General features: G+C 37.9%; 1 protein-coding gene across 1 annotated transcript in view; it reads left to right on the top strand.

Annotated features, from left to right (window-relative positions):
* The window catches only part of ANKS1B (ankyrin repeat and sterile alpha motif domain containing 1B), a 1,325,415-nt gene that overhangs the window by 285,683 nt on the left and 1,022,547 nt on the right, over window positions 1-17,185 (top strand). The window contains 1 exon segment of the mRNA XM_043965259.1: window positions 6,840-6,983. Within this exon segment, the coding sequence (XP_043821194.1) occupies window positions 6,840-6,983 (144 nt within the window).

Genomic DNA, 17,185 nt, shown 5'->3' with positions numbered 1-17,185 from the left:
ACCAATGTGAAAACTGAGATCCAGGGAAGTTAAGTGACTTAGGCTCATAGAATTAGAACTCAAAGGGACTGCTCCTCCTCCTACTGTAGATCACAAACTGCATTACAGAGAATTAGAATAATATACACAGGGTCCCAGAGGTAGGAAGTAGCAGAGGCCAGGTCCTTCAAATCTAGCCTCCTATCCCCTGTTGTTAGCTCTTCTGAGAAGTAGATGAGTGAGCCAGTCACTGCTAAAAGTAGCATGTTCTTTGATCTGTTTGGAAGGCTTAAAAGGTAAAAAGACAGATAGCTGAAGTGGAGACACCAAAGGTTCTAGGAGTTAGGGACAAATCAATTCAATGCGGATTTATTAGGTACCAACTATGTGCCATGCACTGAGGTGGAGATTCAGAGAAAGGAAAATCAATCTCTGTCCTTAGAGCTTACAGTCTAATGGGATAGAAAACATACCAACAACTACATAAACAAGGCTCATCTGCAGATAAGGAAGGTGTGAGCTTTAAGGGGGATTGGGGAATTTTCTTGTAAAAGGTGGGATTTTAACAGAGACTTGACCAAGAAGAGCAAAACACTGGAGTGGCCCATTGAGCCCTTCTTCTTAGGTCTAAGGTTGATGCCTCCTAGTTAGGGCAGCTCATTCTCTTCCTCCTCACTCCAGAGCTGAGGTTAGCATCTTCAATGTCTTTCCAAATCTGCTCCCATGGGAGCCATGACTAATATCTCTGAAGAGTACCTGGATCCTCATTCTTTCTCTAGGAGCACTTACCATGTCAAGTTGCTGAGCACTGGGAACATAAATGCAAAAAGCATGACCCCTGCCTTTAGGATGCAGAAAAGACTTCTTGATGAGGAAGGATTTGAATTGGCTTTCTTTTTATCATAGAAGTGTTTTATTATTTTCCAGTTACATGTAATGATAGTTTTCAATATTTGTTTCCATAAGATTTTTAATTCCATTTTTTTTCTCCCTCCCTCTCTTCCCTTCCCTTCCCCCAGACAGAAAGCAATCTGACATAGGTTATATAGGTACAATCACATTAAACATATTTCTGCATTAGTAATGTTCTGAAAGAAGAATCAGAACACAAAGGGAAAACTCAATAAAGAAACAAAAAATATCAAAAAGTAGAAATGGTATGGTTCAATCTACATTCAGAATCTACAGTTCTTTTTTCTGGTTGTGGAGAACATTTTCCATCATGAGTTCTTTGGACTTCTCTTAGATCATTGCACTGCTGAGAAGAGCCAAGTCTATCACAGTTGATCATCACACAATGTTGCTGTTACTGTGTACAGTGTTCTCCTGGTTCTGCTCACTTCATTCAGCATCAGTCCACTTAAGTCTTCCCAAGTTTTTCTGAGATCTGCCTGCTCATCATTTCTTACAGCATAATAGTATTCCATTACATTCCTATACCACAACTTGTTCAGCCATTGATTAATGGGCATCCCCTGAATTTCCAATTCTTTGCCACCACAAAAAGAGCTGCTAGAAAAAAATTTTTACATGTACATGTACATGTTGAATTGACTTTCAAAGGAGGCTGTGAAGACCAAGATAAGGAGGTGAAGCAAAAGGGGGACATTCCAGATAAAGAAGACAGCCAGTGTAAAGGCAGCAAGTGGGAGAGGAAGTGTCATGGGTGAAAAATAGCAAGAAGCCTCAAGGATTATAGATTATATGGAGGGGAGAAGGATTCAGGGAGGCTAGAAACATAGACAGGGATCAGGGCAGGAAGGTCTTTAAATACCAACCAGATGAAAGGATAGCAGCAGGATTCTCAGTCAGGCAGGCTTGGGCATAATGCCCATGTCAAGCAGATTGGGGGGGGGCATGAGGAGCTCTTAGGTCCATGTTCTTCTAGGAAGCTTGGGCAGCTGAAGGATTGGCAATATTTGCTCTAGTTTGGCATCCTGACAGCTTCAGGATCAGACTGTGTCAAGAATGCTAGAAACAGACACTGGAGCCTGCTCACCAGGCTCAGCATGAAGTGGGGGGGAGTCCAAATATTAACTCACTTGATCCTCACAACAACCATCCATGGTAGGTGTTGCCATTATCCACGTTTTAAAGTTAAGGAAACTGGGGCAGACAGGTTTAGTGGCTTGCTCAGGTTGCAAAGCTGGGAAGTGTTTGAGAATGGAATGCATGCTGACTCCAATACTTTCCCAATGAGGCACTTGACTGGCTTAGCATCTGTGAAGGATCCCCTCAGCACCTGCAACACAAGAGCTAAGAGATTCCCAGACTTGGAGTAAAGTCTTGGGTTCAAATCTTGCCTTAGGCATTTACTTTCCAGGTGACAGTGAAAATCACTCTACCTATGGTTGAGAATAGTCATTATATATCACAAATAAAATGAAAAAAAGAAAAGAAAAGAAAATCACTCTACCTGTCCAGCTCCAGCTCTTTCTTAAAACATGAGACATTAAGCTGGGCATTCTTTTTTTTATGATAATATACATTTTTATTTGAAGTTTTGAGTTCCAAATTCTGCCCCTCTTTCCCTCCCTTCCCTCCTCCTTCCTGAGGCACTGAACAATCAGATATACTTTATACATGCACAATTATATAAAACATTACCATATTAGTCATTGTGTACAAGAAAACTCAAATGAAAGAAAAATGAAAGAAAATGAAAAATGGCATGTTTCAGCCTGTGTTCAATCATTATCAGTTCTCTCTTTGGAGGTAGATAGTATACTTTATTATTAATCCTCCCAGATTATTTTGGGTCATTGTATTGCTGAGTATAGTTGTCATTCACAGTTATTCATCAAACAATATTGCTGTCACTGTGCACAATGTTCTGGTTCTGCTCACTTCACAATTCATCAGTTCATATAAGTCTTTCCAGGCCTAGGCATTCTTTTACCTGGGATCCACGGATAGCAAGGATGGAGAGCTTGGATAGTAAAAAGATTACATTGTATTTTCACTAGCCTCTGATGGAAATTAGCATTTCATCCAGTTAGGAATATAGAGAACAAACCAGAGTAGCATTAACAGTACTTGTGACTGTCACCAACAGAAATCACTGATATTTTTATATCACATCACAGTTGTTGCAGATATCTTGAAATGTCACTTATACTCATCACTACTTAAAAATTACTGCGGTCATTAGGTATTTGGCTAAATTGCACATGATCCTAAGCTTCTTCTCTACAAACTGTGTTTCATTATAATTTCCTTTGGAATCCAGTGTATTTTCTTGTATTCAATTGAAACAACATTCTGGAAAGCTTCACCACAGGCTTCACCGGACTAACAAAGGAATCCACAACACACTAAAGATTGAGTCCCTCTTCCCTAATTACTGTTCTTAAAGGGACTGGGAATGAAAAGGGGAGGGGAATCACCTAAATTTAGGTTTATTGGAGATGAACTTTTCTCTGTTATCTATTCAAAAGTGCCCAGTTGGTTATGACTAGGTTGTTAATAGCTGTTGAAGTCCTCTTTCTTAAGGAATCAAATGGGGTTCATTTTTAGAATGTCTTCAGGGCTTGTTCCTTCTGGCTAAATCTCATCAGTGGGACGATGATGGAATAAAAATGGTAATTCTGAAGTTGAGATGGAAATGATTGACACTCTGGCACATCATTGAGCTTCTCTCTGGAGTCCCTCCTCTTTCCTAGATTCCAGGGCTGCCTTAGACCAAGAGCTGCCTTTCCATCCATTAATAAATTCCATGAATACAAATTGAGCACTTTCTACATTCCCAGCCCCATCAGGACTGTAATGGAGATAATGAAGATTGGGTCCTTTCCTTGTAGGAGCTTACCATCCAGGGGGGAGATAAGGCAGGTACACAAATAACTGCCTTTGACACATTTGATTCTTAAAAGGATTTTCTCAGTGAACATAATCCCTCCAGTGATGGAAATAAAAATCCTTCCAACCCTTCTCATCCTTTGGAGTTTTGGTACATGCTTTCCAAAGCATTTGGGTGGTGCCATGGAAGATGGAGTAGCAGGCTTGGAGTCAGGAAGACTCATCTTGATGAGTTTAAATCTCACCTCAGACAATTAGTAGTTGTGTGGCCCTGATCAGATCACTTGACCCAGTTTTCCTCAGTTTCCATGCCTGTTAAATGAGTTGGAGAAGGAAATGACAAACTGCTCCAATTATCTTTGCAAGAAAACCCCAGATTGGGCCATGGAGTGTCAAAAATGATTGAAAAAAAAACTGAATGACAACAACAGCTCAACCAAACTAACCTTGTTGTACCTCAAATGTGGTGTCTCTGGACTTTTCCTGCTCCTCCTTCCTGAAATGTTCTTTCTCTCTACTTCGACCTCTTAGAAGCCGTTGCTTCTTACTAAACTGAGCTCAAGTTTACAATTTCAATGGCAATAAGCGATTGTATACATTTCTACACAATTCTTCCATCATTGAATTTCATTGCTTTTATTTAATTTGGGGGCAATTTGATGGGTGTCTTCATTGTTTCTTACAGCACAAAAATATTCCCTAACATTCATGTGCCACAACCTATCATTTATTCCCCATTTGATGGGTGCCCACTTACTTTCCAGTTCATTACTGCCAGTGAAGGACTTCTTTGAATGTATTGGTACCTATGGAACCTTTCTTTCTGTCTTTCCTTTCCCTGAGGTATTGGCTCTTGGCTTTTTTGGCTCCCAGTGGCCAGTGCTGCTGAGATCTATAAGACTCTTGACTAGAGAGCTCTGTGGGGGTGTAACAAGGACATAATAAAAATTTTCCTATCCTCAGTGGTTTACACTGCAGTTTTCTAGGTCATTATGTCTGATTGTGATTTGTTTGTTTGTTTGCTTATTCTCTTTCCTACTCAGTCTTATTTCACTCTTTTTTTTATCATAAAAGTATTTTATCATTTTCCAGTTACATGTAAAGATAGTTTTCCACTTCTGTTTTCATAAGATTTTTAGTTCCAAATTTTTCTCCCTCCCTTCCCTCCCCCCTCCCCAAGACAGAAAACAATCTGATGATATAGGTTATTTATGTACAATCACATTAAACATATTTCTGCATTAGTCATGTTGTGAAAGAAGAATCAGAACAAAAGGAATAATTCTCAAAAAAGTAAAAAAACAAAACCCAAAACAAAATAGCCAAAAAGTAGAAACAGTATGGTTCAATCTGCATTCAGAATCCACAGTTCTTTTTCCTGGATGTGGAGAACATTTTCTATCATGAGTTCTTTGGAATTGTCTTGGATCATTGCACTGCTGAGAAGAGCCAAGTCTATCACAGTTGATCATCACACAGTGTTGCTGTTACTTGTACAATGTTTTCCTGGTTCTGCTCACTTCTTTCAGCATCTGTCCACTTAAGTCTTCCCAAGTTTTTCTGAGATCTGCCTGCTCATCATTTCTTACAGCATTATAGTATTCCATTATGTTCCTATACCACAACTTGTTCAGCCATTGCTTGATGGGCATCCCCTCAGTTTCCAATTCTTTGCCACCACCAAGGGAGCTGCTATGTCATTTGAAACTTTAATACATGGAGACAGTGTGATCTAGTGGTGAGAACAATGGAATAGGAATAAGGAGCTAGGTGACCATATTTATGGCTCTTTACTTCTCTTTTCTCCCAAATGTTTGATCATTGATAACTTAATAACAAGTCTGAGCCAGTTGAAAAATGACTATAATTTTGCTCTTTTCTCATCTAAAAAATGGAGTTGGTCATGTTTCCTCTATGTGCAATTTGGGTACAGGACAAGGTAAGGAAAGAGATCACAAAAGATGTACTCAAAGAGCAGACAACGTGACTTGGTAGGAAGGTCTCTGGTTTTAGAGTCAAATGACCTGAGTTCAAATAATGCTTTAGACTCTTAATAGCTATGTGACTTGGTGACTTAATAGCTATATTAATAGTTAAGCCACTTTGGCAGGTAGGTGGCACAGTAGGCCTGGTCAAGTCAAGAAGACTCATCTTCCTGAGTTTAAATCTGGCCTCAGACATTTACTAGCTGTGTGACCCTGGATGAGTCACTTCACCCTGTTTGCCTCAGTTTCTTCATCTGTAAGATGAGCTGGAGACGAAAATGGCAACCCATTGAATTATCTTTTCCAACAAAACCCCAGATTGGGTCACAGAGAGTCAAACACAACTGAAAACGACCGAACACCAACAAAAGACTTATTGACCTTAACTTCCTATGTAAAATCGACCTAACACCGGCATCTACCTTGAATGGTTGTTTTAAAGATTAAATGGGATGCTATATGTTAAGTGCTTTGCAAACTTTAAAGCACTGAAGAAGTGTTAGCTGTTATTATTAATAATAATTTATTTATTTCAAGTCAGATGACCTGGGTTCAAATCTCAACTCTGACATTTGCTCTGTCCTTAGTCAAATTGCTTTATCTCTCTGTTTCCAAGTTTTCTCATCTGGGAATTAAGGAGATTAGACCTTTCAATTTCTAAGTCTGTGATCATATTACACTAGACCTCATAACCCCTCTAGGTCTCAGTTTTCTTCATCCATACAATGGGGGATTTGGACCAGGTGACCTCTGACGTCTCCTTTTTGTCTAAATCAGTGTACCCTGTGATTTACTACGTATTATTAATGGGGAAAGGCAGGATGATCATGTAACAAGGGTGAGGAATGATGACATGATAACCAATGTGGGGGCTGAAGCAGCCCCCTAAAATATTACACAAAGGCCCTGAATGAAGTCTCCAATACATTACAAATGTGAGTCATTTTCATAAGCATGGCTAAGATAGATTTCATTTACTAATAGAGAAGTAAGTTAATTGAAGCAATTGAATTGATAAGATATCAACATAGCATTGCTCTATTGTCAAAAATTGACATAATGTGAATTTAATTGCAGAGGCCTTCATCCACAATAAATCTGTCTCCAGGGGAGTTGGAAGAAGATGATGATGATGCAAACACTTGTGGTCCTTCAGGGCTGTGGGAGGCATTAACTCCCTGTAACGGGTGCCGCAACCTTGGGTTCCCCATGCTGATGCAGGTACTTCTTTTGTTTGGTTTTAAAGAGGTCATGTCAAGGATGAGGGGAAAAAGAAATCTGGTGTCCTGTGTATGTTCTAGAAAATTTTGCTTGTTAATTTTCCCTATACTACATTTCCATTGGTCATTTCCTTTGGGTCAGAAAGATGGGGCACTAGTCCAACTTGGTGCTTGTGTTGATTATAGAGAGGTAGGGGGTGGAGATGCTCGATTTGAATAAATTGGTTTTAGAGGAAGGTCCTTACAGTTGGCCATTTTCATAATCTTGAGAGTCTTTTCTTGAGAGTCTCATGCCTTTATGAGGCAGGTTAAAATGTGGTGTTTGGTGTAATGTTATGTAATTTTCTTGGAGAAATACAAAATTGGTCTAAAAGAGGGAAATTCTGCCCAGGAAAATGTAAGTTTCTTGAGGGTAAGCGCCATCGCACTGTAGTATTTATGTCCCCAGAACTTAGTGCATGTAGGAGGTAGGTGCCTTTCCATTTGCCTTGTAGTTGAACTTTGTTTTATATATTGCCTCCAACACTTAGCACTGTGCTTACCTCATAATAAATGCTTTTTCATTCATTCATTGTTTCATTCATTCATTAATATTTGATGATTATTAACTTCATCAAAGTCTGAGTCAGTTGAAAAATTATCTTAATTATTGATCACAGATGCTGTAGCTTAGAGGTTCTTAACTGCAAGACTTGAACATGCTTTTAAAAAATGTTATGATCATTATATTTTAATACAGCTTTTCTTTTGTAATCTTATACATTTTATTTTGGATATTTTTGTATATTTATTTTGTATATTCAAAATCAAGATTATGACAAAGGGTATATAGATTTTGCTAGACTGCCAAAGGGGGTAGTTGGCACAAAAACAAGGTTTAGAACAACTGGGTTTTTCTTTCAACATTCATTTTTATAAGGTTTTGAGTTCCAAATTTTTCTCCCTCCCTCCCTTCCCTCCCCCTCCCCAAGACAGAAAGCAATCTGATATAGGATACATATGTACAATCACATTAAACATATTTCTGCATTAGCCGTGTTGTGAAAGAAGAATCAGAACAAAAGGGAATATCCTCAAAAAAATGAAAACAAAAACATAAGTAGAAACGGTATGGTTCGGTCTGCATTCAGAATGCACAGGTTTTTTTCTGGATGTGGAGAACATTATCCATCATGATTTCTTTGGAATTCCTTAGGATCATTGTACTGCCAAGAAGAGATAAGTCTGTCATGATTGCTCATTACACAATGTTGCTAGAACATCTGGTTTTTCCAAAGAAAATTTGGGATGAGAGACCCCTTATGAGAGGTGTATATTAACAGCCATGGTGTTTTTTGGGCAATTTATAGTGGAAACAAAAGCAGCCTAGTGTGTGGAGACGGCACTGACTTTATAGGCAAAAAACCCTGGGTACAAACAATTTCTGATGCTTGTCAGCTGGGTGACCTTGGACAAGTCATTTAATTTTCCTGGGCCTCAGTTTTCTCATCTATAAAATGAAAAGGTTCAACGAAATTACCTCAGATGTCTGTCTCTTTCATGCCTAGACCAACAATCTCTGTGATATTGATACTGTCATTTGCTGGTTAATATATGTCTTTTTTTCTCTTAAATGTTGTGAATCTTTTCATCTCTAAGTTCTCTGTCTTTCAGCTCTCTTTTTGTGGAGTTTGTTCCCATTTCTCCTTCTCTGTCTTCACTGCAGCTGCCATAGACTTCTCTCTTTCTCCACTTTCTCTCTTGGTGGTGATGGATATGGCTATTGGTGGCTTACATGATTTCATCTGTGTTCATGACTTTCTAAGCACTTTCTCTAGACTTTACCTCCCACCTCCCCCAGAGCTCTTGAGCACACCTTTCTCTATAGACAGACATTTCCATCTGCATGTCCCACTGGCACCCCAGATTTCACATTTCTCAAGTAGATATCACTTTTCCTACTAGTCCAGTTCCTCTCCCTCATTACCCTAAAATGCTGTTAAACAGATGCATTATTCTAATTCATAGACCATAGAATCATGAACATTAGTGTGGACTTCCTTGTTATTCACAGGGTCATAATGTAGAACTACCTCAGAGGCCATCCAATTTAACCCTTTATTTTACAGAAGAGGGAAGTGAGACACACAAAGTCAGAAACTTGGCCAAGGTTACAGGGACGGAGATTGAGAGCCAGAAGGGATCTTATAGGCCACCTCTTCCAACCCCCTCATTGTACTGATGAGGGGACTGGGAACCAGAAGAGAGTGACACACAGATCAGAAGTAAAAGAGCCAGTATTTCAACTCGACCCATCCACTCCAATTCCAGTTTTATTTTCTTTTCAACATGTTGTCATTCTGGATCAAAATCTTAGTCATCCTTGATTCTTCCATCCCTTCGCCTCTCTGCCATACATTCTTTTGCTACATGCTGCCAAACCATTCTGCTCTTTCAATATTTCTTTTTTACTGTTGTTCAATCATTTTTTCAGTCATGTCTTGACTCCTTTTGGGGTTTTCTTGGCCAAGATACTGGAGGGGTTTGCCATTTCCTTCTCCAGCTCATTTTACTGATGAGGTAACTGAGGCAAACAGTGTTAAGTGATTTGCCCAGGGTCACACAGCTAGTCAATGTAGGAGGCTAGATTTGAACTCAGGGATAAGAGTCTTCCTGATTCCAGACCCACTGCTCTATCTACTGGGTCACATAGCTGCCTTTCAGTATTTCTGCCTACTGCCACAAGATCCTAAGATCATAAATCTAGATCAAGACAGAATCTTAGAGATAATTTTGTCCAATACCTCATTTTATTTTTTTCTTTTAAAATTTATTTTTAAAATTCCAAAGTTGACAAAGATAAAAAAACACATAAAAACCCCTTTCTCCCAATTACATGTAAAAAGAATAAAAAAAAACCCATTTATTGTTAAGCTTTGAGTCCCAAATTCTTTCTCTTCCTCCCTTCCCCTCTCCCTGAGATGGTAAGCAATCTGACATAGGTTATGCCTGTTTAATCATGTAAAACATTTCCATATTAATAATTTTGTCGAAAAAACTTGAACTGTACAAAGAAAGGAAGAAAGAATGGAAGGAAGGCAGGAGGAATAAGTGGAAAGAAAAATTATATGCTTTGGTCTCTACTTACATGACATTAGGTTTTTTTTCCTCTGGATGCAGATAGTATTTTTCATCTTTGTGTGTGTGTGTGTGGCAATTGGGGTTAAGTGACTTGCCCAGGGTCACACAGCTAGTAAGTGTCAAGTGTCTGAGGCCAGATTTGAACTCAGGTCCTCCTGAATCCAGGGCCAGCACTTTATCCACTGCGCCACCTAGCTGCCCCTAGTATTTTTCATCTTGAGTCCTTTGGGATTGTCTTGGATTGTTGTATTGCTGAGAATTGCTAAGTCATTCACAATTGTTTATTATGCAGTATTACTGTTACTATGTACGATGTTCTCCTAGGTCTGTTTGTTTCATTCTATATCAGTTCTTGTAAGTCCAGATTTTTCTGAAATCTGCCTCCTCATTTCTTATGACACAATAATATTCCATTAAAATCATATGCCCTAACTTGTTCAGCCGTTCCTCCAACTGATGGACATCCTCTCAATTTCCAATTCTTTGCCACCCCCAAAAGAGCAGCTATAAATATTTTTGTACATATAGGTAGGTTCTTTTCCCCTTTAAAAAAAATTCTCCTTTTGGGATACAGACCTAGTAGTGCTATTGCCGCACAGTTATATAGCCCTTTGGGCATTGTTCTATATTGCTCTCCAGAATGGTAGCATCAGTTCACAGCTTCACCAACAGTACAGGAATGTCCCAGTTTTCCCATATTCCCTCCAACTTTTATCACTTTCCTTGTCAGTCATATTAGCCAATCTTTTACATTGAGGTGATATCTCAGAGTTACTTTAATGTGCATTTCTCTAATCAATAATGATTTAGAGCTTTTTTACTTATGACTATAGATGGTTTTGATTTTTGTCTGAAAATTGCGTCTTCATATCCTTTGCTTATTTATCAATTAGGGAATAACTTGTATTCTTATAAATTTGACTTAGATCTCTTTTTAAAAATAAAAGTATTTTATTATTTTCCAGTTACATGTAAGGATAGTTTTTAACATTTTTTTCCTTAGGATTTTTAGTTCCAAATTTTTCTCTCACCCTCCCTTTCCTCCTTCTCCCCAAGACAGAAAGCAATCTGATATAGTTTATATATGTACAATCACATCAAACATATTTCTGCATTAATCATATTGTGAAAGAAGAATCAGAACACAAGGGAAAAACTTCAAAAAAGAAGGACATTTTAAGAAGTCCCCAAAGTAGCAATAGTATGGTTCAATCTGCATTCATAATCCACAGTTCTTTTTTCTGGATGTAGGGAACATTTTCTAACATGTGTTCAGATCTCTATATATTTGAGAAATGAGACCTTTATCAGAGACACTTGCTGTAAAAAAAAATCCCCCCAAGTTTTCTGCTATCCTTCTAACTTTGGTTGCATTGGATTTGTTTGTTCAATACCTTTTTAACTTATATAATCAAAAGTATCCCTTTTACATTTTGTAATTCTCACTATATCTTGTTTAGTCCTAAATCCTTCCTTTATCCATAGATCTGACAGGCAAACTATTCCCCGATTTCCTAATTTGTTTATGGTATTGTCCTTTATGTCTAAATCATGTTTCCATTTTGACTTTTTCCTGATACACAGTGTAAGATGTTGATCTATATTTAGTTTCTGCCAAACTGTTTTCCCAGAAGTTTTTGTCAAATAATGGGTTTTTGTCCCCAAAATTTGCATCTTTGGGTTTATCAAACACTAAATTACTATGGTCATTTACTACAATGTGTTATATACCTCATCTTTTCACTGATCCACCATTCTATTACCGCTTGAGATCTGGTATGGCTAGTTCACCTTCCTTCACATTTTTTCTATCGGTACCCTTGATGTTTTTGACCTTTTGTTCTTCCAGATGAATTCTGTTATTATTTTTTCTAGCTCTATAAAGGATATTTTTGATAATTTGGTTTGAACAAGTAGATTAATAAGTATTTGAATAAGTAGATTAATTTAGGTAGAATTGTCATTTTTATTATAATGGCTCAGCCTAACCATGAGCTATTAATATTTTCCTAATTTATAAGATCTGAATCCATTTGTTTTTGAGTATTTTGTAATTATGTTCATGTAGTTCCTCTGTTTGTCTTGGTAGGTGGACCAAAAGCAGATTTCCACTTATCTTTGGAGCAGAGAAGAGGATTGTTTGTAAAATTGTTAGGGGCAACACCCACATTTTACAGATGAGATAATTGGGACCCAGGAAGGGAGGTTGTGATTTGCTCAAAAGCCATACAATAAGCAGTAGCAGAGCTGAGATTTGAACATAGGTCCTCTGATTCTAAATGTCTTGCCCTTTCCATTTGACCATGCTTCTTCTTTTAGATGGCCTTCCTTTGAGCAAGAATGGTGTGGCAGACTGTGATAGGGGTCCAGTGACTTGGAACACTGCTGAACTATTGGCAAAGGGAAACGACCCCATCTAAATTTGGGCTTCCAGGAGAAAGGGTCCTACTTCTTCACCCTAGTTGTGACTTTTGAAGGAATCTTTCCTTATCATAGGATACTAAACAGAAAAGAAGAGAAACCTAGCACAGGAACACTTGTCTCGGGTGCTGAGGCTAGATCAATTACTCAGTGAATCAATAAATATTTATTAAACACCTCCTGTACTAGGTGTTGGGAATACAAAGGGGAAAATGACATGGTCACTCTTTATTCTCATCATGTTAAAATATTTTAAAATTCTTGGGAAAAGGCACTCATCTGGGGAGGGCACCATGTGTCCTTGCCCTATTTCTGTTATTTGCCACTTCTGTGGCTGTGGTTGGGTAAGTTACTTCTTTCTGGGTTTCACTTTGTCCCACCATAAATGGAGGGAGCTGGATTGGAGGACCCCCAAGGCCCCTTCTGTCTCTGAAGCCCTATGATTCTATAATTAAAACATTTACTTATTACCTTCTTCTTAAAATTGATTTGAGGCTTTTGTATTCTGGTTTCCTAGAAAAAGGTTTTCTGCTTTAATTATTAAAATGGGATCAAGGGACAGACTGAGTAATGAGAATACTTTGAATTGGGTGCCTGTGTATAAATCAAGACATAGCACCAGGCTTACATGGTGACAAAAGTATTGAACTCCACACAGCAAGAAGCGGCTTGTTTGAAGGCATTTAGCAATTTAGCATTTCCTTTGCCTTTAGGGAATACAGACTTTACTTACCAAGGATGATCTCAGCACATTTGTTGCAGAGTGAAATGAAGAAAGCAGAGTGACTAGATATTGTGGCCTTGTGGGGAGAATTTTGGACATATAGTCAGCCATGAAGGCCTAGATTCAAATCTTTCCTCAGATGCTCAGGAGCTGTGTGACCCATGACATTATTTTTCCTAGTTAAGCTTCAGTTTTCTCACCTGGAAAATTAAAATAATAATTGTACTTACTTCTCAGGGTTATTGTGGGGAATCATGAGAGTTAATACAAAGTGTTCTGTCTTTATCACTGAAATTTTTTATCACCTGTGAACTCTCTTTACAAGGTTCATTCATTTGTTTGCTTGTTTGTTAGTTTGTTTGTTCATTCAATCAGTAAACATGTAAGTGTCTATGATGTGCCAGGCACTGAGGATTTAAAAAAAAAGAAAGGGCAAAAGACAGCCCCTGCCCTCAAGAAGCTTAGCTTCTGATGAGGGAGATGACATGAAAACAAGTATATGCACAACAAGCTATATACTGGACAACCACGAAGGGAAGAGGGAAAGCTTCCTGTAGAAGGTGAGATTTTAGCTGATACTTAAAGAAAGTAGGGCAGGTCAGTAGTGAGAGCACAGGAAAGAGCCCATGTCAGGTATGGGATACAGCCAGAGAAAATCTTTCAGGTAGTGGATAGTATTGGAATTGGAGCTAGAAAGACCTGAATTGAAATCACATTCATTTTAGGCAGTTACTAGCTGGGTGATTCTATGCATATCATTTAATCTCTCTATGCCTCAGTTTCCCCATCTGTAAAATAGAGAAAATAGCACTTAGCTTTTCAAATTATATGAGATCGTGTATATAAAACATTTGTCCAACCATAAAGCAGTCTCTAAGTGCCATTTATTATTATACTTTAGTAGCAGGTTTTATTGTTTTTCTAAAATAGCTTTTTTAGAAATCACTTTTTAAGCCCATCTTCCCTTGCTGTCATGGTGAAAGGGGAAAAGGTAGAAAATCTTTTAGGAAAGAGGTCTCAGGCAAAGTGTGTTTAGCATAAGGTTTAACTTAGTATAGGACAACCAGCTGGCCACTTTAAAGCCTAATACCCTGGAAGCTTCATCTTATCTTCAGGAAAAGTTCCTTAGCTTCATGTAGTTGCTGATTCTGGTGGGAAATGCATTTCTCACTTTTTAGGGGAGGATATGCTTTAAATTTAATAAATTGAAGTCAGCAAACTGACTTCAAAATTTATTAAATGGCAGTTGTGTGCACGGTTTTGTATTGGTGCTGAAGATTGGAAAAATTAAAATAGAAATAGATGCTGCCCTCTAGGACCTTATAATTGAATATATTTCTTCCCCTAGCCCTGTGATTTCATTAGTATTCAGAACTTGCTGGTGAGGAAACTCCCTTTGTCAGTTCACTTAAGGCGCCATAGCTGTACCTTTTAGTCTTAGTGTTATCGGGGGCATTGATGGAAAAGATGACATAATTAAGGTCACTCTGACAGTATGTACCAGCAGTGGGACCTGCAACCAAGTCTTCAAGTGACATTGAAACCCAGAGCCATTTATATGTAAAATACCTGGCAGGGTAATGGAGAAAGAAGAACGTCAGATTAGAACATATGGGACTTGGAGTACTAGACCATAGACTATCCAAGAAAGTAGGGATATTAGATACCTCGCTCCTCATTTTACAGAGGAGATGGAGATTTAGAGGGGTTATTAGGATCATAGCTGAGGAACTAGAAGGGATCTTTGAGGTTGCTAAGCTAATCCAACATCCTCATTTACATATTAGTAAATTGAACCTTAAAGAGGGTAATTAAATTGCCCATCATCCTAGAACTCTACAAATCCATTGTTCTAGAGCAGAAAGGGACCTCAGAAGCCATCTTAGCCAACCTGACCTAATTTTGCTGACAAATAAATGGTGATTCAGAGGGATGAGTAAATTGTTCTAGGTTTACAGATCTAGTAAGAATCATAGGATTAGTGGGGACAGTGAGGTGGTGCAGTGGATGAAAGCACTGGCCCTGAATTCAGAAAGACCTGAGTTCAAATCCATCCTCAGGCACTTGACACTTACTAGCTGTGTGACCCTGGGCAAGTCACTTAACCCTCATTGCTCTGGAAAACAAAAAAAAGAAGTCATAGGATCAGGTGCGTGAGGGTTTTGGAAAGTAAGGTACCCTAATGTAATGTAATGTGGAGCTGGGGATTTGTAAAACTCTTTTCTGAAAAGCAATTTGGATTTTATGTCAATAAAAATGGCTGCCATTTTTGTATCTTCTGAGCCAGAGATTCCACTGCTAGGCATAGAAGCCCAGAGAAGCCAAGGATAAAAAAATAAACCCTACACATGAACAAAGTACTTATAGCAATGCTTTCCGTGAGAGCAAAGCTCTAGAAACAGAGTAAACATACATTTATTAGAAATGTTCAAACAATTGCAGTCCCCAAATGGAATGGAATATTATTGTGCGATAAGAGGTAATGAATATGATGAATTCAGAGAAGTATGGGAAGATTTGTATGGACTGATACAAAGTGGAGTAAGCAGGGTCATAAAACATTATCTACAATGATTAATGCAAATGGAAAGAACAACCACAAAACAACTGAAAATACGTTTCAAAATTATAGAGAACGAAATGGATCCCAAAGCAGAGATATTAGAAGATACCTGCATTTGCTCTTTTGCATAAGTTGGGGGATAAGCATGAAACATTGAGTATGGAACATGAGTTCCATTAGTATGGAGCATTGTATATAACATTTTTTAAATATATTGATCAGTTTTGGTGATTTTATTTTCTTTTTCCTCTTTTTTTTCTTTTACAAAGTTTTTTATTGTAAGAGATGGCTCTTTGGGAGAGGGAGGAGAGAAAGTGTGAGAAATTTAGGAAAAGTCAAAATTAAATATTTCAATAAAATTTTGATTTTGATTTTATTATTAAAATTTGGGGAGTTAGCTTTGAGTTTTAAGCTGTTTCCCTCCATTCTTGTTTGTTTGTTTGTTTCCCTCCATTCTAAATCCATGCTAGAGAAGGTCAACATTTAACATATGTGTGTGTGTGGGGGGGGTGTGTATGTGAAATTATGCAATACATAGTTCCATATATCATTTCTTTCTCTGGAGGTGGATAGCATCTTCCTTCATAAGTCCTTTGTAATTGATTTGAATATTCATGTAACACAGAGTAGCTTAGTCATTTACATTTAGTCTTGAAACAATATCACTGTTACTGTATATAATATCCTCTTCATTATATATATATCCTCTTCAATATAATATCACTCTTCATTATTTCATTCAAGTCCTTCCATGTTTCCCTAAAATCTACCTGTTCGTCATTTCTTATAGCATTGTAGTGTTCTTTCGCAATCATATAATACAACCTGTTCAGCTATTCCTCAATTGATGGGCATCCCCTCAATATCCAGCTCTTTGCTATCACAAAGAGAGTTGCTATAAATATTTTAGAATATAGAGGTTCTTTTCCTTTTTCCCTTGATGTCCTTGAGAAATAGACCTAACAGTCGTATTGCCGGGTCAAAGGTACACACATTTTTCTAACTCTGGCCATAATTCCCTATTGTTCTCCAAAATGGTTGGATCATTTCACAGTTTTACTAACACTATATTAGTGTCCCAGTTTTTCCACATCCTCTCCAACATTTGTCATTTTCCCCTTCTATCATTTTAGCTAATGTGATAAGTATGAGATGGCATCTCAAAGTTGTTGCATTTCTCTGATCAATAATTTAAAGCATTTTATGTTACTATATATAGCTTAGATTTCTTCACAAAACTGCCTGTTTATATCCTTTGACCATTTGTCAATTGGGGAATGACTCATATTCTTATAAATTTGACTACGTTCTATACAAATTTGAAATATGAGGCCTTTACCTGAGAAACTGTCTAGAAACTCTCCCCCCATTTTTT

This window comes from Dromiciops gliroides, chromosome 5 (genome assembly GCF_019393635.1).
Source record: "Dromiciops gliroides isolate mDroGli1 chromosome 5, mDroGli1.pri, whole genome shotgun sequence".
Taxonomy (NCBI): Eukaryota; Metazoa; Chordata; class Mammalia; order Microbiotheria; family Microbiotheriidae; genus Dromiciops; species Dromiciops gliroides.
The sequence above is the reverse complement of the archived record's forward strand: the minus strand, read 5'-3'. Positions and strand labels throughout refer to the sequence as shown.